This window comes from Macaca nemestrina, chromosome 1, assembly GCF_043159975.1.
Source record: "Macaca nemestrina isolate mMacNem1 chromosome 1, mMacNem.hap1, whole genome shotgun sequence".
In the NCBI taxonomy this organism is placed as follows: Eukaryota; Metazoa; Chordata; class Mammalia; order Primates; family Cercopithecidae; genus Macaca; species Macaca nemestrina.
In genome coordinates, this window is record NC_092125.1 from 222886143 (window position 1) to 222913966 (window position 27824).

Here is a 27824-nt window from a genome sequence, read left to right on the forward strand (position 1 = left end):
GATTTAAGAATGTGGGAGACTAAAAGAAATTTTAAAATGAGATGAAAGAAGCAGAATATTTTTCCTGATCATATGCAGGTTTCTGATATGGTTTATTCAGTCAACTCTGTTTAGAGTGCAATTTCTAAATTTATTTTGTGCGTATATCCTGAACATGCCTGAGGCAGATGTTCGTCAGAGGTGGCATCCGGAATGATCTGGAGTTACCAGTGAGCAGAGACCCTTCCCGTTTTCCCCGTGCTTGTCTGCCTCCAGGAGGCTGTGAGAGCTAGGCAATCCCCACCCCCCGCCCCGCCCAGCCCTATGGTGCAGACTGCCACACCTGCAGCCAAAGTGAACTAAAGTGAACCCCCTCCTCACACTGTTCCCACAGAGCCTCTAGTCACTGAGAACAGATTCCTCGGGAGTGAGATCATAGGCCTTCAACCCTAAGAGGAGCCATGGAGCCATTCCAAATGAAAGAATACTTCCTAAACTTTTTGTTCGTTTTAAATCTTCAGGGACCATGCTAATCTTCTCTATATCGTTCCAATTTTGTATCGTTCCAATTTTAGTATATGTGCTACACTTTCTGCGTTTTTTGCCCCAACACTAGGTGAGAAAATCAAAGTCCCAGAGGGTGTACCTTTTACCTAGTCCTCCCTGTGTGTAGTAAAAGGTATCAGAAAACAACAACTATCCTAGTTGTTGCCCCATAAAACAGTCTCGTGTTTTTTATTTATTTGGTTTTGCCCCCCACCCAACCGCCTTTGAGAGGCAGGACTCAGTATATTCTGCATTATTTTTTGTAACAAATGTTTGTGGAAGAGCAGAGCTGTTGTCTGTGTACTGACCAGGTTCTGACAGCTGTTCCCACACAGCTACATGGTGAAGGCAGTGCGAGGTTCACTGCTAGGGCTTGCCTTTCCGAGTTGCTGCTCCTACGTTGCTCCTTGCTTTGTCTCTTGTAACAGTTTGTGGGATTTCAGCACTGAACTTGCTTCCTGCTCTAGATGAAAAAAAAAATTACATCCTTGGTCCTGTGGCACAGAATCAGCTGATCCTAACAAAATAGTAGAGGAAGGCTGAGTTAGGAGGGACAGCTTGCATGGAGGATGCATTCATCCAAGTTACTTGTGTTCCCCAGCTGTAAATTTTGAATTATAGAATTAGAAGGACCATTTGGAGATCATGCAGCTTTCTCTCCTACCTCTAGTCAGGATCGTTATAAAAATATGCTGTGCAGATGAGCTGTGCCTCTGCTCTAAGCCAGTGGTTCTCAAACTGTGGCCCCTGGTCCAGCAACTTTGGCGTCACATAGAAACTTGTTACAAATGCACATTCTCAGCTCCTACCCCAACACTAATGAGTCAGAAACTCAGAGAGTGGAGCCCAGCCATCTGAAGGAGCCCTCTAGGGAATTCTGATACACTTCGTTTGAGAACTACTGCTCTAAGGGAACACCTAGCAGGGCCCAGGAGTGAAGATTTTTAGGTCTCAGTGGCAGGAAACCAACACAGAGGTTTATCCTGCTCCCGTAATGGAGCTTCAGTAAGTGTATAGGGCATCATGGCCACCAGTTCTTTTTGGTCTCAGCTCTGTATTGAGCCAGAGTGCTTGTGTCCCTGGTTCCCTTGATCATGTGCCAGAGAGACTTCAAAGTTAATATCCGCCGTACTGCAATGCTGGATAATGGCCCTGAGTACCTCTCCTGACATAGTCCACAGTCAGCTTCTTGGTGGGCCTAGATTCCTTCTGCAGGGATTGACTTCAGCCTCTTTATCCCTGCCCTTCTCCACCACCTTAGAGTAGAGAGCAGCTCATGTTCCATGAGGCTTCTGACCTGGGCCACTTAGAACTTGTGCCCTTCCTCGTGACTACACCTCCAGTGCAAAGTTAAATCATCCTGCAGCATGTCTTTCAGAAAGCAGGAAAAATTAAGGAGTCTCCTAGCTGCATCTTGAAACTCATATGAAATCCGGGGCTCGGATTTGCATAATAGCAGAGTTTATTTCTTTTTATTGAGAAGCGAAACATGAGAGGGAATTTCAACAGTCAATAGCAAGACCTTATTCTAGGGCTTCCGCATTCTCTTTGTTTGTTGGGGTGTCTTAAGCACCATTCATATCTCAATATCTCATAGTCCTCCTTCACATTCAGTTAATTGTGCAAAATTCTGAGAATAAGCAGCATCTAGCTTTCTGTAGATGTGACCATTGTAGAGCCTTTCTCTGTACAGATTGATTTCATCTGGGTTTCATTTCAGACTGAAACCATTTGTATAATACTTTTAGGAGCCAGTTCTCCCTATAGCTTTGAGCCCAAAATGAATGTCCAGATGCGTCTCTTCAGATTGCTTTCTCTGTAGGCCTGCCAAAGGGAAAGAGCCCAGAATTCTTTGGCATAGGAGAGAAGTTATTTAATATTTATGAAGGGAGCCAGATGTTCAGGACATTTCATATCACAGAGTTAGACATGGTTCCTATCCTTGATAAACTCACCCAGACAAATTATGAGCACCAGATCATAGAAACAACAAATAGGCCATTCATTATCTATTATGTGACCTGGTAGAATGTGCTTTTTTATTAAAGGTGTCCAGTTCCTGTGTAGTCCTCAACTAACCCAAGGGGCAGGAGAGGAAGATTGGTAGTTTAAGGAGATTTGGATTAATCTGACTGTGTAATTCATTTCCTTCAGGGGTCAACTCCACCAGCAGTGCTGTGAAAAGTGGACCCTGGTTAATGATGAGACCCAAGCCAAGATGGCCCGGATGGCTGCTGCAGCTGCATGGGGTTTAGGTAAAGCTTCCCTCACAGGCACCCCATCAAGAATGGGGTGAGTGAGGCTAGGGGCTCGCATCAGAAGAGTAAGGCGCTGGCTCTAGGTGGAGATCCAGGTCTGTGGAAGTGTAAAAACGGTCTGTATCCACCTACTTCTACACCTTCCATCTGTCCTTTCTACCTGATGATTTTTATGAACTTGTTGGACATGGGGAAAATTGGATCTTCGTTGGAAGGCCAAGGAAAAGAGTGCACAAAATCAAAATTGAGATTTAGTGGGTGAGAAATATACACTTAGCACACTCACACAGAATACTGATGCCAGATGCTTTTCCCCATACACCAAGCCATTGTCAGCAGACACCAATGGGGTGTCAGGTAGTTTATTTCTGGCACTGTCTACTTGGAAATAGCATCAGATCCCACAGGTTAAGGGCTCATCCCAAAATACTGCCCCACTTCAGATGCCAATCACAAGTTCCAGGTTGTGACTTGTGTTTCTCACTGACCAGCTGTAAATCAGGGTTAACATAACTCTCCTCCACAGGTGTGATAATTTGGTAGGACAGCGCACAGAACAAAAGGAAACACTTTTACTTACATGTACTGGTTTCCTATAAAGGGTATTATACAAGATACAGATGAACAGATACAATGAGGGAAGGTCTAGAAGGGTCTAGAGTGCAGAAGTTTATGTCCTGTGTGGTACTGAGGTTTACCATCACCCTCCCAGCACCTTCATCAACCTGGAAGCTCATTGTTCAAGAGTTTTTATTGCCTTTAATTTTCAACCTCTTCACCTTTCCTGGATGTCAGTGGACAGGGCTGAAAGTTCAAACCTGGTAATTACTTGGTCTTTCTGGTAACCAGCCCCATCCTGGAAGGGGAGAAGGAGGGAGAGACAATGTTAGGCAAAGTTTAAGTCACATGCTACTTAGCGAACCAATCTCTTTGGCAGTAGGCTTGGATATTCTGCAAGGTTAGTGGGGTCCTACGCCCACACATTCAGCAGGGTATTAGGGTATGCATCTCTCTGTCTCCATTTACCTTTGCAGTTGAAAGCAGAAACAAGAGATGAGGAGACTGGGTGTGGTGACTCACACCTGTAATCCCAGCACTCCGTGAGGCTTGAGTGGAGGATCACTTGAGCCCGCGAGTTTGAGACCAGCCTGGGCAATATAGTGACACTCCATCTCTACCAATTTTATATGTGTGTGTATATATATACACACACACGCATATATACACACATATATGTATACATGTATACATATATATGTGTGTGTGTATATATATATACACACACAATTTTTTTTTCTTTTTTGAGATGGAGTCTCACTCTATCGCCCAGGCTGGAGTGCAGTGGCACAATCTTGGTTCACTGCCACCTCCCGGGTTCAAGCAATTCTCTGCCTCAGCCCTCCGAGTAGCTGGGATTCCAGGCACCACTACCACGCCCAGCTAATTTTTGTATTTTTAGTAGAGACAGGGTTTCACCGTGTTGGCCAGGCTGCTTGAACTCCTGATCTCGTGATCCATCCGCCTCGGCCTCCCAAAGTGCTGGAATTACAGGCGTGAGCCACTGCGGGTGGCCCTCATTTTTTTGTTTTAAAGAGAGATGAGAACTCTCTTTAGGTTCCTGCATCCAGCTATGCCTAAAGTCGTCTCTGTAGTTGACCTTCTCAATAAATAAATTTTTTCTTAAACTATTCTACCTTATCAGCATAATCAGTAGGGGCTCATTATGAATAATAAAGAACACTTCTATCACTCAGGAAATGCAAAGGGTTTTTGATAGCTCTATACCAGGCACTAGGGACAAAGATCAAACATATTTCATCTTATACCACAGTAGGATTTGGCTTTGGTTGCCTAAAGCAAGATAATGATTTATTTTCCTCTCTTATAAATGAAATCTAGAGGTAAGCATTTCCAGACTAGTATTTTGGCTCTATTATCATTAGCCTTTTTCCAGATTGCTGCTTTGCACGCTCAGCCTGTGCCTCCATTTTAAAGTTCACATGATCCAGCATGGTTGCTGGAGCTCCCCATGTCATGTTTTTATCCCAAGCAGGAGTAAAGGGAGAAGACAGTTGTCTATCTCCTTTTATTCATATTTCTTAACTTATAGTTTAGAACTTTCCCAATATATGTAACAGTGAAGATTATAGTATAATAAACCCCCATCTGCCCGTCACCTTTTCCAGCAATTACAAACATTTTCACCATTTATTGTCTCTGTTCTCCTCTTTGCTGCCCAATTCTTACCCACCTCACTCCTACTCCCAGAGTATTTTAAAACAGAGATTTCCTTTCAATCCCTGCAGACATGTCAATTTCTGACACTGGGCCCCAGCTAAGAAGATTATCAATATCTGTTCCAGAGATGGTCTTGATAAGAAGGGAAAGGATATGTAGAACGTCCCTGGTGAAAAGCTTCACCTGTGGAGCCCAGAGGAAAGTTACATAACATTCTACCTCCATTCTCTTCTTCTGTCCCTCTTGAGTCACAGAGCTTATACCCTTTGCTTTCATGAGCTCTGGGCTAGATCCGGAACATTTTTCAAAAACAAATTGCTTCCTGAGGAGTCATCGTTAGCTATTTGCTTGTGCCCAGAGGCATAGAGAATGGATGAGCCGATGGTCTGGAGTGAGAGGCAGGAAAATGCCTTGTAAAATTGGCAGCCCTGCAGTTTGCAGCTAATGAAGCTGATATCTTTTCTGCAGATGGTCTTGGAAATCCTGGCATTTGATACATACTCACCCCACCAGGAGAAGTAAATACCTCTTCCCGGATGCAGCCATTTCCCCAGTCTAACATGACACAGAGACCACTGTGCTGTGACCTAGCCCAGCTTTTTGTTATAATGGAGTTGCTTACAATATTTATCTCCTCCCTTCTGAGGCAAAGATGTTGCCAGAATGAAATGGGCAAGCTATGTGTCTAATCCTGTCCCCTATCATCTGTGTAATGGCTATTTTCAATTGTTTAGAGGAAAATGTAATTTCCCAACATACCATTGAACTGTGAGCTGCCTCACTAGTAGGGAAGAAAGCAATTTTGTTTCACCTGGAGAAACCTGAGAGCGTTCTCTAGGATAATGAGGTGCTGCATTCAGCCCACTTGATGTGCAGACTTCACACTCATGCACTTCCCCCCTCATCTGTCAAGATGCTCCCTGGGCAGCCATGGAGTCCTGTGTTTAGGAGAGAGATGTGGCTTTTTTTTTTTGTTAAGTCAACCTGCATAGTGTGTATAGGGGCTCTGCAGGATTTTGGTACATGAGGCTCAAGTGCATTTGTCTTGTTTGTATCCCAAGCTAAAGGAAAGTAACAATGGTAAGACCTATTTGAGATGCTGCCTTTAGCCCAACCAGCCAACCCCCTTGATGCTTTGTGTATGTGTGTGTGTGTATAGGTCAGTGGGACAGCATGGAAGAATACACCTGTATGATCCCTCGGGACACCCATGATGGGGCATTTTATAGAGCTGTGCTGGCACTGCATCAGGACCTCTTCTCCTTGGCACAACAGGTAAAAACCTGCATGCACCCAGATCTCTCAGCAGGGAAAAGATTGTAGTGCTTCTGAGCACACGGAGCTTCAGTAAATAGCTATTATACTTCAGGTCTGATGTTTACTTGACTTTGTGAGTGCATTTGAATGGTTTTGATGCATTGCACTCAGAAGACTGCCAGCAGGTCTGCTGGGGCTACTTTTTGTTCTGAGGGGGACAAATGTGTTCTGGAAGCTGCTGTCTCAGTTGCTTTTGGAGTTAGCTTGTTGGGTCATCATTACATCCCTTGCTGTAGAGAGAAGCTGTATTTCACCAAAAGATAGGAGTCAGAGAGCCAGCAGTCTCACTGTGCGGCAGAAATCAGTCACAAGGGTCTTCTGGCCATGCAGGCATGTCACACATTGATTACCTTCCGAGGAAGCTAGTACTTATTTGCAAATAGTGTGCTGACTTGCAGAATGAAATAATGCAGTAATCCCATCCACCCTGTCAGACACGAGACTAAATGAGGTGCCCTGGTAAATGATCTGAGCACTTAAGGCATTGGGACACTATAATTAACCTTAAACATTCAAAAACGGGAAAAGCTCTGCATGAGGGATTTTTAATTGATGGCACAGAGGAAACTCAAACTGCAGTGCTGTGGCATCCTCCAGGCTCTCATCTGTGTGATGAGAACCAAGATCTTGGTTTTCTCTGTCAGAGACACAAGAGCTCCCGTTCACATGCACAGGATTGGGCATCTCTGCCAATTTCAGAGGCACCCCCTAATAAGGACAGAGGGTGCTTGGAAGCCAGAGCTACCACCTGGGGCCATTGAAGTGTGTGCAGAATCTGTTTTCATAAACATGCCCAGCAAGGAAAAGTTAAAAGAGGGTAGATCCCCAGGCTGGGCACAGTGGCTCACACCTGTAATCCCAGCACTTTGGTAGGCCAAGGTGGATGAATCACTTGAGACCAGGAATTCGAGACCAGCCTGCCCAACATGGCGAAACCCTATCTCTACTAAAAATACAAAAATTAGCTGGGCATGGTGGCGGGCACCTGTAGTCCCAGCATCCCAGCTACTTGGGAGGCTGAGGCAGGAGAATCGCTTGAACCTGGGAGGTGGAGACTACAGTGAGCCAAGATCACGCCACTGCACTGCAGTCTGGGTGACAGAGTGAGACTGTGTCTCAGAAAAAAAAAGGTAGATCCCCAATTATGTCCTCTTGAGATGCAAGAACCCATGATTCAGTTTTACAGCCCTCATTCCCATGCCCTTGCCACCTAAGATTGTGTATGTTACCTTAGATAGATGTTAAAGTTTTGGATGCCATGCATTTCTGTCTTTGATGAGAAATTGGATAATACCTCCTCTCAAGCCATTCACTTCTGGGAAAATGCCTTTCTTCAGCAAATTTCTCTCTTCGTCCCTGGAATTTAAGCGAGACAGATAACTTCTGTAGCTAGTTGGGGTGCCCTAAAATAACCCTAAGCTCCCAAGTCCAGAGCTCAGTCCCAAGGGTTGTTTCTCTTCTAGTGCATTGACAAGGCCAGGGACCTGCTGGATGCTGAATTAACTGCGATGGCAGGAGAGAGTTACAGTCGGGCATATGGGGTAAGTGTCAACTATTCTGCACATTGTCATTTTTGAGGCTTATTTCCATACTTTTTTCAGAATGGGCTATTGAGAACTCACAGGCTGCTGGAAACATGCCTGTTTTCTCTGATCGGCAGATACCCTGACACCAGAAGGAATGATTTAAATCCTGTCTTTTGGATTGTTTGTGCAGTAATTAGTTTGGAATGTGATTTGCTTCCGTCAGGCCATGGTTTCTTGCCACATGCTGTCCGAGCTGGAGGAGGTTATCCAGTACAAACTTGTCCCTGAGCGACGAGAGATCATCCGCCAGATCTGGTGGGAGAGACTGCAGGTGAGCTTGGTAGAAAGCCCCAGTTCACCCGCCTACCCCTGCCCCTTCCAGGACCTGGGAGAGTGCCCCCCTCCACTCCCTCTCTTACTCAACTTGCTTTTCCTGCCTCCTCCACCAGTGTGTTGCTTGGCTTGCATACAAAGCAGAATGCTCAAATGCTCCTCATCTAAGCTTAAGCTGTGAGAGAATGGCCAATTTTCCCGTCTCTTCTTACTCTCTCCTCTAGGAATTAAAAAAAATGTTTTTTAATAAATGACACCTGTGACCAGTCAGGAATCATAATCTCAAAATCATTGGTTCTCAACTTTAGCGGCACAGTAGAATCACCTGGAAAGCGTTTTAAAGTCCTGATGCCCAGGCTATTCCCCAGGCCAATTAAATTTCTGGGGAGAGACTCAGGATCAGTATCTTTTCAGGTTCCCCCAGATGATTCCACAAGCCAAAGCTAAGAACCACTGTTCTAACTATACTTGCAGGCCACCCGCACTAGCTTTTCAAATGGGGTTGCCTTAGGTTCTCATTGGCCAACTCCTCCTGTTGATAGTTACTTAGGTCAGAGTCATCCTGTCGCCTGCATTGAGACTTTTTTCCACTGCAGTTTCCCCTTGTAGAGAAGCTTTCCCAAGTCCTCCATCAGTATTTTCATTATCACATTCTGATCATTTTAACATGAGGAACTGTCACTCCAGTTCTGGGAGTCAGGAGTCTTAAGTGTTCTGGGAAGGATGGCCAGTTCTCCCATTCCTTGAGTGGGTAGGATAGGAAGTTCATCAGCAAAAGAAAAAAAGAGAGAAAGCCTTTACCACTCCAGAAACCATTTGTCTCCCTGCCTATCATAATCCATCCCCCCAATTATAAGCCATTTCCTCTCAACTAGATCCCCACCTAATTCCAAATTCTCACTTCAGACCAGTCGAAGTTTGTGCTTCAGGCGTCTCAGTAGGCTGTGACAAAACCCTCTCACTCCAAACTGCATTCCTGCCTAGGAAGTTCAGGGCACATTCCCCTGGAAAGGAGAGAGCAATGGGCACGGGAACATCTATGAATATAGTCATTTATGGCTCTGAAATGAGCACATACAGTTCTTTTACATGTTTTATTAGTAATTATGAAATGCCCAGTGAATGTTTTGATGGAAAATTGTCTCCTGGGCACCAGAAAGAATTCCACAAATAAGCATTTCCCACTTAATCTGTACACACCCCAGTTCTTTGAAATGCCTATAATAAAGAGTTTCTACAGCAGAGATCTGATGAACCTTCTGACAGTCTGACAAGTGGGACTTGATCCAAATGTAGACTTGGAGGGGAGGGGATGCATGGAATGAGTCCTGGGAAGAGAGATGCCTGTCTGACTTTACTGGGTCCAGGACACTGTTACCACCTTAAGCCTTCGTGACTTTCCTATCTTGAGGCAGCAAGATGCTTTTTGGCTTACGGGAGGCCAAATTATTTCAGCATCTGGGAGGACCTAACTATTGGTGAGAAGTAACAAAAAACAATCACTCAATGTACTTTTTTCTGTTATTTTAACTTTCTAAATCATTGTTGTCACACTTCATGGGATGGAAAATTGTAGTCCAAGGCCTGAAAATAAAGCATTACATTTATAGTGGAAATTTGGCTCTTGTGGATGGCCTGCTGTCAAATGAACTGCTGGGGCTAGAAAACTGCCATTTTGTAGTGAAATCATTTAAATTAAAATCCCCAACCAGTATTATAGTAGTGGAAAAATACATGTTTGTTACTTTTCTTTGGAGTTGCACAATGCTTTTGGTTCCTAAGACCCTTCCGTAGGGCAGTTAGAGAGGTCAGCATTACTGGCACTGGATCTCTTCTTGCCTTGGGTTCTCCAGTCAGGCTCAGACTGCATCTTATCATGGCTAAAAGCCTGAGATCATTGTTGCTAGACTTTTAAGTTTATGTCCGTGGAGTTCAGCTCCATGGGTTCATGGAATTTACCATGAAACAGTAGATCTCAGGAACTCCCCTTCTGAGTCTGACTTCTTATCAACAAGGGTGAAAAAGGAGTTCACTTGGCTAGGCATGGTGGCTTATGCCTGTAATCCGAGCTCTTTGGGAGGCTGAGGCAGGCGGATCGCTTGAGGTCAGGAGTTCAAGACCAGGCTGGCCAACATGGCAAAACCCTGTATCTACTAAAAATACAAAAATTAGCCAGGCGTGGTGGCATGCACTTGTAGTTCCAGCTACTCAGGAGGCTGAGGCAGGAGAATCGCTTGAACCCGGGAGGCAGAGGTTGCAGTGAGCCGAGATCACACCACTGCACCCCAGCCTGGGCAACAAGAGCAATCCCACATATAATCCCAGCACATTGGGAGGTTGAGGCGGGCAGATAGCTTAAGCCCAGGAGTTGGAAACCAGCCTTGGCAACATGGCAAAACTCCGTCTCTTCAAAAAATACAAAAATTAGCCAGATGTGGTGTGCGCCCATAGTCCCAGCTACTCAGGAGGTTGAGGCGGGAGGATCGCTTGAACCTGGGAGGTTGAGGCTGCAGTGAGCCGTGATTGCACCAGTGTACTCTAGCCTGAGTGACAGAGTGAGACCCTGTCAAAAAAAAGAAAGAAGAAGAATTTCTAAGTGTAACTGAATGAAGCATTTCCTCTTCTGTGTATACTTTTTTATCTCAGACAAGTAGAAATGAAGAAGAAAGAATCTAAGATGCCAACATACAGGGTATCTCAACAGTCTTTTGTTTTTTCAGAAGTCTTAATGGAGGTTGAGGCTTTAATAACTTTAGAAATATAAATGCCACCAACTTAAAAACAATGTCACTTGAAAGTTATTTAAACTTATTTACATTTAATTCATTTTTGAACTTTGGATGATACATTTTAAATTTAATTTCTTTGTCAGTGATAGTCATTTTCAACCAGAAAGACTGAAACAAAATTTTAAAGTTAAAGATGTATTATGTATTATATTCACCATTCACAAAATAAATTGAAATCAATCATTTAATTTATTTAATCCTTGCCGTATCCCTATGAAACTGGTACTGTTTTTATTCCACTCTACAGATCTGTCAGAGGTTAAGTGATTTGCCCAAAGTCACATAGGTAGCAAGTGGCAGAGGCAGGATTCAAGCTCCAAACCCATGCTATACCATCTCTCAAACTGCTGAGAAGTCCCTAAGGGCAGGGGTCCCCATACCCAGGGCCAGGGACCGGTGGGTAGCCTGTTAGGAACCGGGAGGCACAGCAGGAGGTGAGGGATGGGCAAGCTCTACCTCCTGTCAGATCAGCAGCCACATTAGATTCCCATGGGAGCATGAACCCTATTATGAACTGTGCATGCAAGGGATCTAGGTTGCACACTCCTTATGAGAATCTAATGCCTGATGATCTGAGGTAGAATAGTCATCCGAAAACCATTCCCCCGCCCCTGCCCAATATATGGAATAATTGTCTTCCACAAAACTAGTCCCTGGTGCCAAAAAGGTTGGGGACCACTGCCCAAGGGTATTTCACTCACAGTGAAAGCTTAGATTCTATTAGCAAATCTCCTTTGTGTTTCACAGTGGATTTGACTGTGACTTGCAGGGAAGTTAAAATGTATCAGAAGGCCAGGCACGGTGGCTCATACCTGTAATCCCAGCTACTCGGGAGGCTGAGGCAGGAGAATTGCTTGAACCCGGGAGGCAGAGGTTTCAGTGGGCCAAGATTGTACCACTGCACTCCAGCCTGGGCGACAGAGCAAGACTCTGCCTCAAAAACAATGTATCAGAAGACATATCTGATCTTCACTTTTGAATGTTCTAGGGCTGCCAGCGTATCGTAGAGGACTGGCAGAAAATCCTTATGGTGCGGTCCCTTGTGGTCAGCCCTCATGAAGACATGAGAACCTGGCTCAAGTACGCAAGCCTGTGTGGCAAGAGTGGCAGACTGGTGAGTGACACCCACCCACCCACCCACATGGGCAGGTAGGGCCCCAGGGTGTCCCTGGGCTGTCCAGTTCTGTCTGTAACCCAGTCTCTCTTATTTTAAGGCTCTTGCTCATAAAACCTTAGTGTTGCTCCTGGGAGTTGATCCATCTCGGCAACTTGACCATCCCCTGCCGACAGTTCACCCTCAGGTGACCTATGCCTACATGAAAAACATGTGGAAGAGCGCCCGCAAGGTCTGTATCCCAGTGCATCCAGAACAGACCACCTTCTCCAGAATGCCCGCCTGATCTGCTTCTCTCTGCCCCTTTAAGGCCAGAAAAGAAACAGTGTTTAAACCACCTACTCACAATGTCCAGGAGTTTCTTCCTGTTATGAAGCTATTTGGCCTGATTTCATAAAGTGAATCATAGTTGAGGAGATACATGTATACCATTGATCAAACCAATGAATGTGATCACAGTTATATGTATTTGTATCTAGAAAGTGCTGGGACATAGAAAAGGCACACTTTCTACCCCTAAGAGAAGATGGGCTGTTTGGTACAAAAAAGAGCAGATTTGTGAATACACAGACTAGAACTTTCACAAGACCAATTTGAGTTTTTCAGACTTCTGGTCTCCTCTCCTGTCATCAGTTTGGATTCAAAAGGAATAACATGCAGGGTGTAATGCTGAAACCAGGAGGGAAAGTTATCTTGAAGCCAATGTAGAATTCCTCTGACTTTATTTACAGACAAGCCCTTGGGAAATAGATGTGGTTCCTAGTTTGGGGGTTTTTTTCTTTAAGCAATCTGCCTGGATGATGGTGAGGACTAATAACCAGTAGGCCCTGGAGGCAAAGTCAGCACCTGCTTTGGCTTCCCCTTCCTCCTTCTTACGAAAAGGAAGAGGGAGTACCAAGTAGCCTTCTCTCCCCATTGTGACCCCCACAGTGAGGTACCTGAGATGAGAGAGGAATAAAACCCACTGGGAGCCTCTGCTGTGGGGAGATCTCATAAAATAGAAGTTGTGTTTCTGTGGAAGGCACACTTAGGAGATCTGGGGACTGGGTCTAGAAATTGACTAATTTTATATATGACTGACTCAGGGTGGCTGTGAATGCCACCCAGAGTGGGATCAGCTAGCCTGTACCCAGGCACCTGGTCTTTGGGATTTACTGCAGTACCAATGACCTAAGTTTCCTTCTTCAAATGTGCAGCTTGGATATTTTGTTTGTTTTTGTTGTTTTGTTTTATTTTTCAGTCTCTGTGAGCCTCCCAGGCCAGAGCATTTCTGATTCAAAGCCTGACCTCCTCCAGGCAAATGAGAAAAACAGAAGGTGCTGAATCTGAGTATAGTCTGGTTTCCCTGCTATGTATAGTCTCCAAGTCTTTGACTGTCTTGCCCAAGGCAGGCCGAAGAAGTCTTTTGGGTAATATCTCAAGCAAGGAGTGGCTTCTTTCAACATAAGACCCCAGCCCAACTTCTCCATAGAATAGTCTTTCTTAGTAGCCCAAATTCTGGTGGAATTAAAAATTAGGAACCTATTTAAAGTAAAGTGCTGGGATTTCAAGCCCAGAACTAGAGATGTCATATCTTCATAGTTAAGGAACTACCCAAAGAAAACTGACTACTTAATAATTGTGCTGCTGATCAAGACACTCACTGAGCCTTACTTTCCTCCACTGTTAACAAGAATCATGCTCTGCCTTGCCTGAGGCAAGGAAAGTATTTATGGGAAAAGCAGACCCTGTTATCCTGGAAGGCATCAGGCTATGGGTATATGTATCATGTTTTCCTAGACGAGACACTTCACAGAGTCCAGAGACAGGCTGGTCTTCTGTAAAATTTCACTGAGCCAAGGCCGTTGTTCTTGCCCACAAACCCACCCATGCAATCTAGAACCAGAATATTGTGCCTAACTAAAATCCTGCGGGCCTATGAGAAGCCCCTTCTTCCAAGTGACAGGTCTTCATTTATAAGAGGGAAAGAATCACTTTTCCCTTTTTTCGTTTCCTGGGGATGGAGAAAACAAATTTTAAATAGAAAATTTCCAATTCCTTGAAAATAAGTTGCCTTGTACTATACAGTAGAAAGATACTGGATTCTCTTATGCTGGATAAATGAAATATTGAGCTTCAAATCCAAACTTAATACCCAGCCTCCCCAGCTTTGGCAGTTTATATTTTGTTCAGCTCCGTATTAAGTCCACCAAAGAGTTTAAACCCAGTGTCTGGATTGTTAATGCAGGTAGCTTATGAGCTCTGAAAAGCACCTAGTGTCAGAGTTCCTGGTTTAGCTCCTACCTGCGTGACGTACGCAATGATCACACTGAGTTATCACCTTTTTAGTGATGGATTTTTTTTACTACTGCCTCCCAATTCTTTTTTTTATATACATATAATCAGATTTAAGCCAGGTGTGGTGGCTCACGCCTATAATCCCAGCACTTTGGGAGGCCGAGCAGGTGAATCACTTGAGGTCAGGAGTTCGAGACCAGCCTGGGCAACATGGTGAAGCACCGTCTCTACTAAAAATGCAAAAATTAGCCGGGTATGGTGGTGCATACCTGTACTCCCAGCTACTTGGGAAGTTGAGGCGGGAGAATCACTTGAACCTGGGAGGCAGATTGCAGTGAGCCAAGATCACGCCACTGCACTCCATCCTAGGTGATAAGAGTGAAACTCTGTCTCAAAAAAACAAAACAAAAAATCAGATTTAAGATGGGTCAATGTAGTTCTAGAAAAAAAAACTACAGAGTGGTTCATACCTGTAATCCCAGCACTTTGGGAGGCCATGGTCGGAGGATTGCTTGAGCCCAGGAATTCAAGACCAACCTGGGCAACATAGCAAGACCTCATCTCTACTAAAAATTGAAATTAAAATTAACTGGATGTGGTGGTGTGTGCCTGTAGTTTCAGCTACTGGGAGGCTGAGGTAGGAGGATCACTTGAGGAAAAGTGTTCAAGTCTGCAGTGAGCTATCATTGTACCACTGTACTCCAGCCTGGGTAACACAGTGAGAGACCCTGTCTCTAAAGAAATAAACAATTAAATTTAAAAAATTAAAATTAAAGGAAAATTTATCACTTCCCAAGTGTGGGATACTAATGTAGTTTATTTTTCAAAGCTGGTGGTGAGTAATGGATCTCTGTGAAGACAGACATCTGAGGGAGACAGGTGTTAAGTGTTGGAACATCTGTGTGCCTGCCCTGTCCTCATGCAATGGATTAACTGCTTGCTCAATTGTTTGTCATGTCATTCTGGCTCTGGGTTAACCCAATCTCTTCATGCCAATTAATTCCTTATATTGAAAAGCATCTGAGGATCGTCCTGGTCCCCAAGCTAGGGAGTTTCATTTTCTTCAAGACCATCATCACTGACATGTTTTTTTGTGGTGTGTGTGTGTTTTGAGACAGAGTTTTGCTCTTGTCACCCAAGCTGGAGTGCAGTGGTGTGATCTCGGCTCACTGTAACCTCTGCCTCCGGGTTCAAGCAATTCTCCTGCCTCAGCCTCCTGAGTAGCTGGGATTACAGGCAGCCACGACCACACCCAGCTAATTTTTGTATTTTTAGTAGAGACGGGGTTTCACCATATTGGCCAGGCTGGTCTCGAACTCCTGACCTCAGGTGATCCACCCACTTTGGCCTCCCAAAGTGCTGAGATAACAGGCGTGAGCCACCACGCCAGCCTTTTTTTTTTTTTTTTTTTTTTGAGACAGTCTCACTCTGTTGCCCAGGTTGGAATGCAGTGGCACGATCTTGACTCACTGCAACCTCTGCCTCCCGGGTTCAAGTAGTTCTCCTGCCTCAGCCTCCCAAATAGCTGGGATTACAGGTGTACCCCACCACACCTGGCTAATTTTTGTATTTTTAGTAGAGACAGGTTTTGACATGTTGGCGAGGCTGGTCTGGAACTCCTGACCTCAGGTGATCCGCTGGCCTCAGCCTCCCAAAGTGCTGAGCCACTGCACCTGGCTAACATGTTTTTATTTAAAACAAACAAAAGTACCTCTTATTTGATTTACCATAAGGATAACTATTATTTATCTGAAGTCTTGATTTTTTCTTTCTTCTGCAGCACAGAACACATTGTCTCTTTTTCACATTCTCTCATATAATGTTTCCTTTCCCTGTGTTAACACACTTAGATTTTGCCGTTTTTCCATTTGAGCTTTTGATGTTTGTACATTCTATCTCCATCCTTGAAGCCCTTTATTATTATTTTTGTTTCTATTTGTGGGTTTTTTCCCCCTCTAGAAAAAACAAAAGATTTGTTTTTCCCTTTAAAAGTGATATGGACCCCACTTATCAAGATGCTGGTTCGACTGGATGTGGTGGGTTTGTACAGTAGTCCCAGATCTGTGATTCTGTCTCTGCTCTTCCTCAGTTCAGCTGTCTGTTCCTGACTCACATGTCCTCTGCTCACGTTGTATACAAGCCCGTAGTGTAAATAGATATATCTGCTTTAGGGTGCTCTGGAGATTTTGCCCCTAAGTCACCCTGTTGAACCAGATGTCTGCTGAGCTGATATCTTCTCCCTGTTCCATGTGAATGCATGAGGGTCTTCACCCCAAATCTGTGTTCTTATTTGGGTGCTATATGATTTTTAAATCTATAGTTTTTGCTCTGCTGGACTGTCCAAGGTACCCTGGTGTTGTAAACAAATACCAAAGTTTTATTAGCTTGAAACAATTCCCAAAAGCCTAATATCCCCCAGGGTAACATATTGATAGTGAAGTAAGCAGTTGTTTCAAATTACTTCATAGGAATTTTTATTTGGGGTAGCCAGGCATGAAACTGCCAAGGCTTATAAAACTGGTAATTATAGTTGGCAGAGGAGAGCCAAGACTTGAGTTGAATAAGTCATGAATATTTTTGAAAAGCCCAGCCTCTCCCAGCATCACGCCCTGGTCCTCTGTCCTATGGGGTCGTCATCCTGTGCTTTAGGGTATTCTCTTTGGAGAGGGGTTGACTCATGTGCCTATCAGATGAACGGTAGCTCCCTTCCTCTGAAGTTGGGCCACATACCAAGTGGCTCTCTCTGCCTTTGTCCTGTTACAGATCGATGCCTTCCAGCACATGCAGCATTTTGTCCAGACCATGCAGCAACAGGCCCAGCATGCCATCGCTACTGAGGACCAGCAGCATAAGCAGGAACTGCACAAGCTCATGGCCCGGTGAGGTCCCTACTGACCTGGGGCAAGTCATATTCCAGCCCTGTCATCCCAGCAGCTTCTGCAGCAAGGAGGAGTTCAAAGCTTCTTGGGTGGCTGATTGCTGACATCTCTTTCCTTTTCCAGTAGGGATCCCAGGCAACCACCAAATCATGCTGCTCCAAAGTCTCTGCCACTTGCTTTCCTAGGTTCAGCAGCCCAAGAACACCCATGTGCTGTTCTCTTGGCATCTGACTTTAGAGTTAGAGTCCTTGTTTTCAAATGTCAGATATGGTGCCTTTCTTTTTTGAGATGGTCTTGCTCTGTCACACAGGCTAGAGTATGGCCTTAAGCAATCCTCCTACATCAATTTCCCAAGTAGCTACAGGCACGTGCCGCCACACTGGCTAGTTTTTTGTAGAAATGAGGTCTCTGCAAACAACAGGCCTGCGTTTCCCCCTACAAGTGTAATGTTGCCCAGGCTGGTCTCAAACTCCTGGACTCCAGCCAGCCTCCCTCCATGGCCTCCCAGAGTGCTGGGATTATAGGTGTGAGCCACTGTGCCACCCTATGCTGCAGATTTGATATTTGACTTCAGAGAAGTGACTTAACCTCTGTGTGCCTCAGTTATCAATATAAAAGGGACAATAACAGTTTCTATTTCCTAGGGTGGTGTAAAGTAGTGTGAGGATTAATGCAAAGAGTACAATGTCAAGCATTTCAAGCAGCACTTGGAATATAGTAGCAGTCAATAAATGTGGGCTAATCTCATTTCAATGAATGGAGGGGAAGGGAAAAGTAAGGGAGAAGCCATATAGCAATAAGAGAAGTAACTCTCAACAACTGTCACCCACAAAAATTGGATTTGGGGTAGATAGGTCCATATAGACCTATCTGTACCAGGTACCTGGTTTATGCTGTCATTGAGAGACAAAGGTCAAGATGGAAAGATGGTATCTTAAAATTGTATTCCAGGCCGGGTTCGGTGGCTCACGCCTGTAATCCCAGCACTTTGGGAGGCCGAGGCGGGCAGATCACGAGGTCAGGAGATCAAGACCATCCTGGCTAACACGGTGAAACGCCGTCTCTACTAAAAATACAAAAAATTAAGCCGGTGTGGTGGCGGGCGCCTGTAGTCCCAGCTACTCGGGAGGCTGAGGCAGGAGAATGGCGTGAGCCCGGGAGGTGGAGCTTACAGCGAGCCAAGATCGTGCCACTGCACTCCAGCCTGGGCAACAAAGTGAGACTCCGTCTCAAAAAAAAAAAAAAAATGTATTCCAAAAGCCCATCTCCTTTCTTCCATATGGCTGAAAATTTTGCTGGCTCCTTCACATTGCCTCCTGAGAACAAGAGGAAATACTAGAAGGGCTTCAGTGTCCCCCTAACAATTCGTGGCCCTCTTACGAGGGCTGTTTTGAGGAGGGAGCATCATGGGGGCTTGTTTCTCTGCTTCCAGATGCTTCCTGAAACTTGGAGAGTGGCAGCTGAATCTACAGGGCATCAACGAGAGCACAATCCCCAAAGTGCTGCAGTACTACAGCGCTGCCACCGAGCACGACCGCAGCTGGTACAAGGTGATCAGAAGCAGGGCCGCCTGCGAGACCCAGCACCCTGGCTGGCTTGCTCATGTCCTCCTGTGTGCTCGTGGTTACAGCTGAGCTTCTGTGGAGCTAGGCTGATGCTGTTAATTTGCTTCTTGAGTCCCTGGAGTCTGTCAGTCACAGGCCCAGGGAGCCTGCGTTTCCCCCTACAAGTTTAATTAATACAGAAAGATTATTGTGAGAAATACTTGTTACACCATTATTAGGTGTGTGGGGTGCTGGGGATTGCTGCTGTCTTATAGATTCTGAGCTGCTTGTTTTCCTGGGAGCATCTGGACACATGGTTAATCTCTGGAGCGTCATCTTCCCTTGGGTCATCTGTTCCTGCTCAGCATTTTTCTGATTTCCATCCTTGCCTGCTCCTCAGCTAAGAACTTAACTTTCTTTATTTTTATTGGAAAGATCCAAGTAACATCCTGTTATGTTACAGGAAACTTTTGAAAGAGATAAACAGAATTAGAAAATTTTTAAAAGATGTGATTGATGGAGGGGTGATTTTTGCAAGTATATATCTTTAGTGAGAACACACATTCTCATTTCTTTTTGAGAGGCTTCCTGGTAAGTAGGTGTGGCAGATGTCATTGATGTCTTTCCAGTATCTCCTTGGTTTGCCAATACTTTGTGAATTAATCCCTCTGAAATCTAAACTTGCATCTGAGGACTGCAGAAGCACTTATAATACAGATCTTACCTTTGTTTAGACATGCTTCATTCTGGTTTGCATGAATGTCCAAAGCTGTATGTCCAAAGCTGCATGTCCAAAGCTGGAAAATACATCCAGTAAACACTATTAGCTGGAAGCTTATTAATCAGAATTGCATTCTAACCAGAGTTACTTTTCTTCATTTAGCTTTTAGGAAGTAAGCAAATCACAAGAAAAAAGCTGGTTTCAGGAACTTTAGTTTTAGTTTTTAAAAGCATTTCCTAATGTGGGTCCCTTTAGTTTTATAATGTCTTCTACCATCAACGTCATGGCCCTGTGTGCATGCCAGGACTGTTTGTCTGGTTCACCTTGACACCAGATCATTGCTAGGCACATAGCAGATATACAAGAGATGTTCGGGGAATAAATGAAGGTATGGAAAAACTGAAACCTGGGTCATTGTAGAATTCTTACTCACCAAGTAAAGGTTAATTGTGATCAGTCTATTCTGCTTAGATGAGAAAACGGATACACCTGTGTTCAAGGTTTTTGGCAAGGCATACAAATGAATTTCCTGATTATTCAGAAAGTTCAGCTATTAATGGGTCACGTAGTGTCCTACTGTCACTGCAGAGTTACCGTGCCTGGAAGCAAACTCTGCCTCACACTTGCTAAACCAAGCAGTGGTACGCTATAGAGTCATTGCCGCTCAGAACCCCAGAGAGACAGTAGTATTCCTTTATCCGAATAAGCACCAAGGGTTCGTCCATCAAGGATTGAGCTCTGGTTCTCTGTCAGGCCATGGGCTAGGTGTGGAGACCAGGTAGATGGGTGAGATTCTTTCTCCATCATGCTCCTATGCTCTTCATGTCTTCCTTTGTCCACTATCTGGTGACCTGTCAAGACTTTGCTCCCCTGAAATATTGTGATGACTGCTGCTTGCCCCCACTTCTACTTGCCGCTTCTGCTCTCCCCTAAATGTACACTTTATATCCAATGCAGCTCTGCTTTCTGGGTGAAAGTGCCAGCCCCGTGCCTGCTCCAGGCATGCTTTACTGGCCTCGCTCTCACTCCTCGCCTGCGTGTATCTCCTGCGCAGTCACATCCATGGGCTTATTTCCCGTGAACCAATCTGTGCATCTCTGGCCTTATCTTCCCCCTTGCCAAGTAGTCCCCACCGCTGCTCTCTTGTTTCCCTCCTTGCCCTTCTGCAGCTCTCTTCCAGACCTACCCCAAATCCCTCTTCTTGACAAAGCTTTCCAAATCCCTGTCCTTGCTACTCCCGTTGTGCCTTGCAGAGTACCTAGGTCTTCAGGTTTGTGCGTGAGCTCCCCTAGAAGGCCAGGAGATCCCTTGAGGCAAGAGCTGTCTCCTGCTCCTCTTGCTGTGCCCTTCTCGCAGTGCAGTCACAGCAGTACATTATGTAGTTAGTGCTCCACAAAGTCAGTGGATCATGTTGAATTTAGTAAAACAGCCATTTCTGAGTGTCTCCTTGAAGTGTTTGCTTTATGGACACAGAGAAGAGGCAGGGCAGCTGTTCCTCAGCATTTACCTTGCACTCCTCTGAGCCCTGCTGTTGGTCACAGCTCCGGTGTCTGTCCTTGCCTTTCTCCCCAACCAGGCCTGGCACGCGTGGGCAGTGATGAACTTCGAAGCTGTGCTACACTACAAACATCAGAACCAAGCCCGTGACGAGAAGAAGAAACTGCGTCATGCCAGCGGGGCTAATATCACCAACACCACCACTGCCGCCACCACGGCCGCTACTGCCACCACCACCGCCAGCACCGAGGGCAGCAACAGTGAGAGCGAGGCCGAGAGCACCGAGAACAGCCCCACCCCATCGCCGCTGCAGAAGAAGGTCACTGAGGTACCCTTCCCTTCTTCCTTATTACCAACCAACCAACGTGCCAGGCTCTCTGAGAAATGGAACTGTTGTTAAGCTTAAAAGGAACCTGAGGCTGTATCTGAAGTGCCAGGTGGAGCTGGAAAATACTGCCTGTCTGCCATCCAGCACTGCCTGAGACAGGGCTTTGTGTGGATATTTGTGTTTGGGGAGCTGACGCAGCCTCCACACTGAAGAACAAGCTCCTCGTCAAGCTTCCCCGTGGATGAGCTCATTCTCTACGTGCTGCACCTGTGTGTGGGTGGCTGTACGCAGCTGCAGGTCCACTCTGAGGATGGGGCTTGGGAGATCCATCCTCTGCCTTTTTCTCTCCACTTCCACTTCTTCCCCTTCTCCTTGGACTGTCAGTTCAGAATGCACCAGGGCAGCTGGCAGGCCCAGAGATCTGAGTGTTCAGAGCCTCAGCCCCATCTCCTCCCACCATCCAGTTCAGGAAGCCACCGTCAGCCCCAGATAATAACAGTTATGATACAGTTGCCATTTATTGAGTCTTTGCTGTGTGCCAGGTAATGATTAAAGCTTTTTCATGCATTAACCAATTTAATTGTTATAACCACCCTTTGAAGTAGGTACTATTAGTATGCTGTTATGCGCATTTTACAGATGAGAAAGCTGAGGCAAGAGTGTCACTAACACATGTGTGTTCCAACAGGATCTGTCCAAAACCCTCCTGATGTACACGGTGCCTGCCGTCCAGGGCTTCTTCCGTTCCATCTCGTTGTCACGAGGCAACAACCTCCAGGATACACTCAGGTATCAGAGAAGGGGAGGATGCAACTCTGGTAGGCCATGTTAATGGCAGGACATAGAAGTCACACGTAAAAGTCGTCTTTCCCTTCCTGACCCTGATGAGGACACCCAAGATGGGTGTATGTGCCTTTTTTCTGCACTGCAGTTTGAAGAGTAACAGCTGACTGGGCCCCACCTGTGTGGGTGAAACCTACAGAGAGTGAGGAGGAGAAGTGGAGTGAGAACTCCCCATGTGTGGTTTATTATTTAGGGACTATTCACCCATTTGTTAATCACAATATTTCTTTTTTTCTGACCACCCGTTTCCTGTTGAAGTCACAGTATTTCTAAAATCCCTCAGCAACTTGGAGAGGTCTAAACAAATGACCCATATCAGTCAGTCCAGAGGGTAAAGGTGACAAGGTCCATGTCCTTCATTGGAGGATCTCCAGCCAGCTAAGAGGCAGGTGTCCCTGTTGCCTCTGCCCTTCAGCGACTCATATATGTGCAGACTTGTGCTCTCTAAAGGTCATCCTGGCTCGTCTGTTTGATGTCTGCGTACGTGCTGTGGTGACCCCTCAGTGACCTGGGATGAAATGCTCATTTGCTCAGGGTGATTCTTGTGGTGTTCAGTCAAGAGCACAGCCACCCATCACAGACACCTGCTCCCATGGGAGAGCAAACACATTTGAGAGTCACTGGTTGGAGTCCCTGCCAGATCTCTTCTCGGGAGCCTTAAAGATTAAAAACAGACAGGCAAAAACTGGGAAACTAAATTTTCTATGACTTTCTCATTTCTTTTTCAGAGTTCTCACCTTATGGTTTGATTATGGTCACTGGCCAGATGTCAATGAGGCCTTAGTGGAGGGAGTGAAAGCCATCCAGATTGATACCTGGCTACAGGTGAGGACACTTGGGTACAGGTAAGGGTGGCCCCAATTCTCTCTTCTGGAGGGGGTCAGAGCCATTCAGATTGATACCTGGCTACAGGCGAGGACACTCGGTTACAGGTGAAGGTGGCTCCAAGTCTCTCTCCTGTGTGTCTCCTCATACAAGCATGCTCTGTTCAGCATTGCAAGGCAGCATGTGTTCATACAGTGCTAAGGAAGTAGGGCTGAGTCCCAGGGTCAAGGGTCCATATTTTCTTTATTTTCTTTTAGAAACTAAAGGGAAGGGAATGAACCATTTCAGAGTGTCAACCAAAACAAGTGACAATAATTGATCTTTGCCTAGAAGAATAACTAGTTGTTTCAAGTCTCATATGCCACATACTGTGTCTTTTTGAATACCAGGTTATACCTCAGCTCATTGCAAGAATTGATACTCCCAGACCCTTGGTGGGACGTCTCATTCACCAGCTTCTCACAGACATTGGTCGGTACCACCCCCAGGTACGTGGAGACCCTGAGCAGTTTCTCTTCTAACCACTGGTTTGGTGGTCAGCCTTTCCAAAAGCTGCCCTGGAGACACAAGCGCAGGAACTAGGAGTCATGTGTTCCATCCTGGCCCAGGAGGGTCTGTCCAGCCAGCTGTCCCAGAGGGCCCAGGAGCCTTGCTGAAAAGAAAGCATATTCCCTCCAAGACTTGAGTTAGCCCCTTCCTGGTAGCCTCAAGCAGATATTAATGTCACACTCACCACTTGTTTTGTCATTCTCCTTAAAATTCACACCAGCTCTCCCCCAACCCACATTCCTTTATAGATGTTCCTTCTGTCTTTCCCTCAGGCCCTCATCTACCCCCTAACAGTGGCTTCTAAGTCTACCACGACAGCCCGGCACAACGCAGCCAACAAGATTCTGAAGAACATGTGTGAGCACAGCAACACCCTGGTCCAGCAGGCCATGATGGTGAGTTGGAGCCACTGTGGGGTTCCACAGACCCTGGTCACCTAGCTGGTGGGTGCGAGTGGGATTGTTTTTCTTCCTCATATTGGTGCTGTGCACTCCCTTTGACTGCCAGAAAGAGTTCCTCCTGTGTCTCCAAAACAGACCTTTCTGAGGTTAGCTGATTCTTGGTGCTTCTCTCCTTCTTCTCTTGGCTTCAGGTGAGCGAGGAGCTGATCCGAGTGGCCATCCTGTGGCATGAGATGTGGCACGAAGGCCTGGAAGAGGCATCTCGTTTGTACTTTGGGGAGAGGAACGTGAAAGGCATGTTTGAGGTGCTGGAGCCCTTGCATGCTATGATGGAACGGGGCCCCCAGACTCTGAAGGAGACATCCTTCAATCAGGTATGGGGTAATAAACACGAAAGGACATAACCCTGTGGAAACATTCTGCCACTAAAAAAAAATGAGAAAAGTTTTTACAAAATGAAAGGACGTGACCCAAGGCCTTTGTCAGACTAATAAAACGAGCTCTAATGGAGGTCACAGAGCATAAAACACCAGAAATTAGTTACAGGGACCCTCCTGAATTTTAACTGGAAAAGCCCAAGATTTCTCAAGGGGTCATCTCATCTCTCCTCTCACCCTTCCTTCCCTGTAAGCCATGCTGCTGGTTTGGGAACTCCAGGGTTGGAGGCCTGCACCTCTGCTCTCGCTTTCTCCAGCCCCCTGCCAGTGTTTTCAGTCCACAGCGGGCTCCTGAGTAATGTCTGCAGTCAGCCTGGGGATTTTACCTCCTGGCTTGGTTGAGACTTTAACCACTTGAAAATATACCTGCTTTCTCTCTCAGGCCTATGGTCGAGATTTAATGGAGGCCCAAGAGTGGTGCAGGAAGTACATGAAATCAGGGAATGTCAAGGACCTCACTCAAGCCTGGGACCTCTATTATCATGTGTTCCGACGAATCTCAAAGCAGCTGCCTCAGGTAGGAGCTTCTGGCAGGGTTAACTGTCATTATAGTCCTCTCTGTTTTACTGTCTATGAATGTTCTAACACTCATTCCAAAGCATCTGGTTTTACTTCTGCTTTGGGACAAGTAATTGTTATTAGCAATCCACTGAAAAATAGTTAAATTGCATTTAAATTCCTCCCTGGAGGCAGAACACTAAATCCTTTGGTAATTATTCACAGCTCACATCCTTAGAGCTGCAATATGTTTCCCCAAAACTTCTGATGTGCCGGGACCTTGAATTGGCTGTGCCAGGAACATATGACCCCAACCAGCCAATCATTCGCATTCAGTCCATAGCACCGTCTTTGCAAGTCATCACATCCAAGCAGAGGCCCCGGAAATTGACACTTATGGGTAAGGACCATTGTGCACTTCTGTCACCCGCTTCTCCCTCCTACCCTGGCTGAGACCTCTTCCCTCTTCTGAAATTACTGCTTGCCATTCCCACTACTCACCTATCATAGCTACATCTTTCCCATGCTCATTGAGAGGAAAATAGAGGACAAGCAAATTTCTTATTATGTCCTCAGGACTTAGTTCATTCATGTAGTTGGGCTTATGTCAAGCATGATCACACATAAAGGGAATGACAAAGGCATACAAAGCAGAGAAGTAACAGTGGAAGGCAGGTGTTGGGGACTGATGAGGCCAGGAAGGAGGCAGCTGGGTGCAAGCAGGGAAGTTGCTAGCTCCTCTGAAAAGGGGGCTTCTGGCTCTTGAAATTTTTTTTTTTTTTTTACCATCGTAGCCTCTGTGGTAAATGATTGTGTAAAATGAACAAGTGGATTCTCACAGTGAGATTTGTTAAGCAAGTGGCCTCTGGAATTTCCCTTGGGGTAGAGTGTTACTTATGGGGGATGTTTAGGGAGGCCTGAGTGCTGTGGTGGCACTTTGAGGCCTCTCGCTGTTTGTTTGTTTGTTTGTTTGTTTGTTTGTTTTTGAGACAGAGTTTTGCACTTGTTGCCCAGGCTGGAGTACAATGGCGCAATCTTGGCTCACTGCAACCTCCACCTCCCAGGTTCAAGTGAGTCTCCTGCCTCAGCCTCCTGAGTAGCTGGGATTACAGGCATGTGCCACCACACCTGGCTAATTTTTGTGTTTTTAGTAGAGTTGGGGTTTCACCATGTTGGCCAGGCTGGTCTTGAACTCCGGACCTCAAGTGATCCGCCTGCCTCGGCCTCCCAAAGTGCTGGGATTACAGGTGTGAGCCACTGTGCCCGGCTGCCTCTCACTCTTTTTTCCTCCCCCAAGACAGAGACTCACTCTGTTGCCCAGGCTGGAGTGAAGTGATATGCTCTCGGCTCACTGCAACCTCCACCTCCTGAGTTCAAGCAATTCTCGTGCCTCAGCCTCCCTAATAGCTGGGATTACAGGCGCACGCCACATACTTAGCTAATTTTTATATTTTTAGTAGAGATGGGGTTTCACCACGTTGGTTAGGCTGGTCTCAAACTCCCGACCTGAGGTGATCTGCCCAGCTCAGCCTCCCAAAGTGTTAGGATTACAGGTGTGAGCCACCGCACCCGGCCTCGCCTCTCGCTCTTCATAATGCTAATGTTTCTTAAATGCAGTGATTATTCACCAACACCAATTAATCATGGTCCACAGGTGATTGTCTCTGCATGGGCTGTTGTCTTCTGATACCAAAATGTGGGTCAGGCTGGTTCTTGGGGTGTTTAATTAAAGAAAGTTTTAAGAAAGGAATTGTTTCCAGAGGTGTGAACAAAGCTAACAGAATCAACAAGGAGCGCTAATGAACAAGTACAAGTGAGAAATTGTTACTCAGCCCTCACCCCCACACTCCAGAACTGGAAGAACAAGGAGCCCAGCAAGAACCATCACTGTGCCGGAGAGGCCATCTAGCAGAGTCTGCGGCCCAGAGAGAGTGGTGTGGCGGCTTCTAGAACTGGGGCCAGGCTGGTGGTGGGGGGCACATATCCTGACCTCTCCTTCTACCCATCCTTTGACCTCTTGCCAGTACCCCTCTACCATTGGCCATGCCCAAGTGGGATCCCCGGTGATACAGCCTGTAGGAGTCAGGCTTCTCAGAACAGAGGAGGACAGAGTGGGTCACAAAACAGGAATGATCATTTCTGTGCCTAACCATTCCTGGTCCTCAAAAACAGGTTTGGTTTTGTTTTAATTTGAACAACATTGGTCATTGAGAACCATAAAAGGCAAAGCCACTCTTTTCATCAGTTCTAAGGATTGTTGTTTCTTTTTGTGAGGAACGTGTGATTAAGTAAGGCATATGTAGTCTGTGGGATCTCTTGAATGCAGTGGTGCTCTTAGCTGAAGAGCTGAGGACCTCTGATGTACACTTACCGCTCCCACTGTTCTTACAGGCAGCAACGGGCATGAGTTTGTTTTCCTTCTAAAAGGCCATGAAGATCTGCGCCAGGATGAGCGTGTGATGCAGCTCTTCGGCCTGGTTAACACCCTTCTGGCCAATGACCCAACATCTCTTCGGAAAAACCTCAGGTATTCAGAAACCCTGAAATGGCAACAATTTGAGAAGTCTTCCAGTTTTCTCCTACATTTGTCTCATGTAGTCATGTATTATACCTTAACAAAAAAACTAAAATTAGGGAGCCAGGCACTTGAATTCATGCCTGTAGTTCCAGAAACTCCGGAGGTTGAGGCAGGGGTGTGGCTTGAGCCCAGGAGTTCAAGGCTGCAGTGAACTGTGATTGCACCACTGCACTCCAGCCTGGATAATAGAGCAAGACTGTCTCTTTAGAAGAAAAAGGCTGGGCACAATGGCTCACACCTATAATCCTAATATTTTGTGATTCCAAAGTAGGAGGATCACTTGAGCCCAGGAATTCAAGATCAGCCTAAGCAACATAGACCCCATCACTATTTATTTAAAAAAATTA

The 27824-nt window shown here is 45.8% G+C and overlaps 1 protein-coding gene and 2 long non-coding RNA genes across 5 annotated transcripts in view; 1 reads left to right on the top strand and 2 right to left on the bottom strand.

The window, feature by feature from the left end:
- LOC105473151 (mechanistic target of rapamycin kinase) overlaps positions 1-27824 on the top strand; it is a 149702-nt gene that overhangs the window by 103586 nt on the left and 18292 nt on the right. For both annotated transcript variants that reach the window (XM_011726788.2, XM_071100808.1), the window contains exons 31-47: positions 2680-2780; positions 6181-6296; positions 7802-7879; positions 8088-8195; positions 11975-12100; positions 12201-12332; positions 17141-17256; positions 18689-18806; positions 21098-21346; positions 22035-22135; positions 22918-23014; positions 23404-23502; positions 23836-23958; positions 24156-24338; positions 24784-24918; positions 25125-25299; positions 27291-27426. In XM_011726788.2, the coding sequence (XP_011725090.2) occupies positions 2680-2780; positions 6181-6296; positions 7802-7879; positions 8088-8195; positions 11975-12100; positions 12201-12332; positions 17141-17256; positions 18689-18806; positions 21098-21346; positions 22035-22135; positions 22918-23014; positions 23404-23502; positions 23836-23958; positions 24156-24338; positions 24784-24918; positions 25125-25299; positions 27291-27426 (2193 nt within the window). The remainder of the gene's footprint in view (positions 1-2679; positions 2781-6180; positions 6297-7801; positions 7880-8087; positions 8196-11974; positions 12101-12200; positions 12333-17140; positions 17257-18688; positions 18807-21097; positions 21347-22034; positions 22136-22917; positions 23015-23403; positions 23503-23835; positions 23959-24155; positions 24339-24783; positions 24919-25124; positions 25300-27290; positions 27427-27824) is intronic.
- On the bottom strand, positions 2780-8093 carry LOC105473149 (uncharacterized). Its single transcript, XR_982092.2, has 3 exons — positions 7961-8093; positions 7568-7694; positions 2780-3639 (listed from the first exon to the last, which is right to left on the bottom strand). It is a non-coding gene; the product is annotated as an uncharacterized lncRNA (long non-coding RNA).
- LOC105473150 (uncharacterized) lies at positions 8284-27407 on the bottom strand. Of its 2 annotated transcripts, none has more exons than XR_011626266.1 (4): positions 27271-27407; positions 19525-19597; positions 8744-9201; positions 8284-8417 (listed from the first exon to the last, which is right to left on the bottom strand). It is a non-coding gene; the product is annotated as an uncharacterized lncRNA (long non-coding RNA). The 2 variants fall into 2 exon arrangements; XR_011626268.1 differs by lacking the exon at positions 8284-8417 and having other exon boundaries at positions 8817-8939; positions 9099-9201.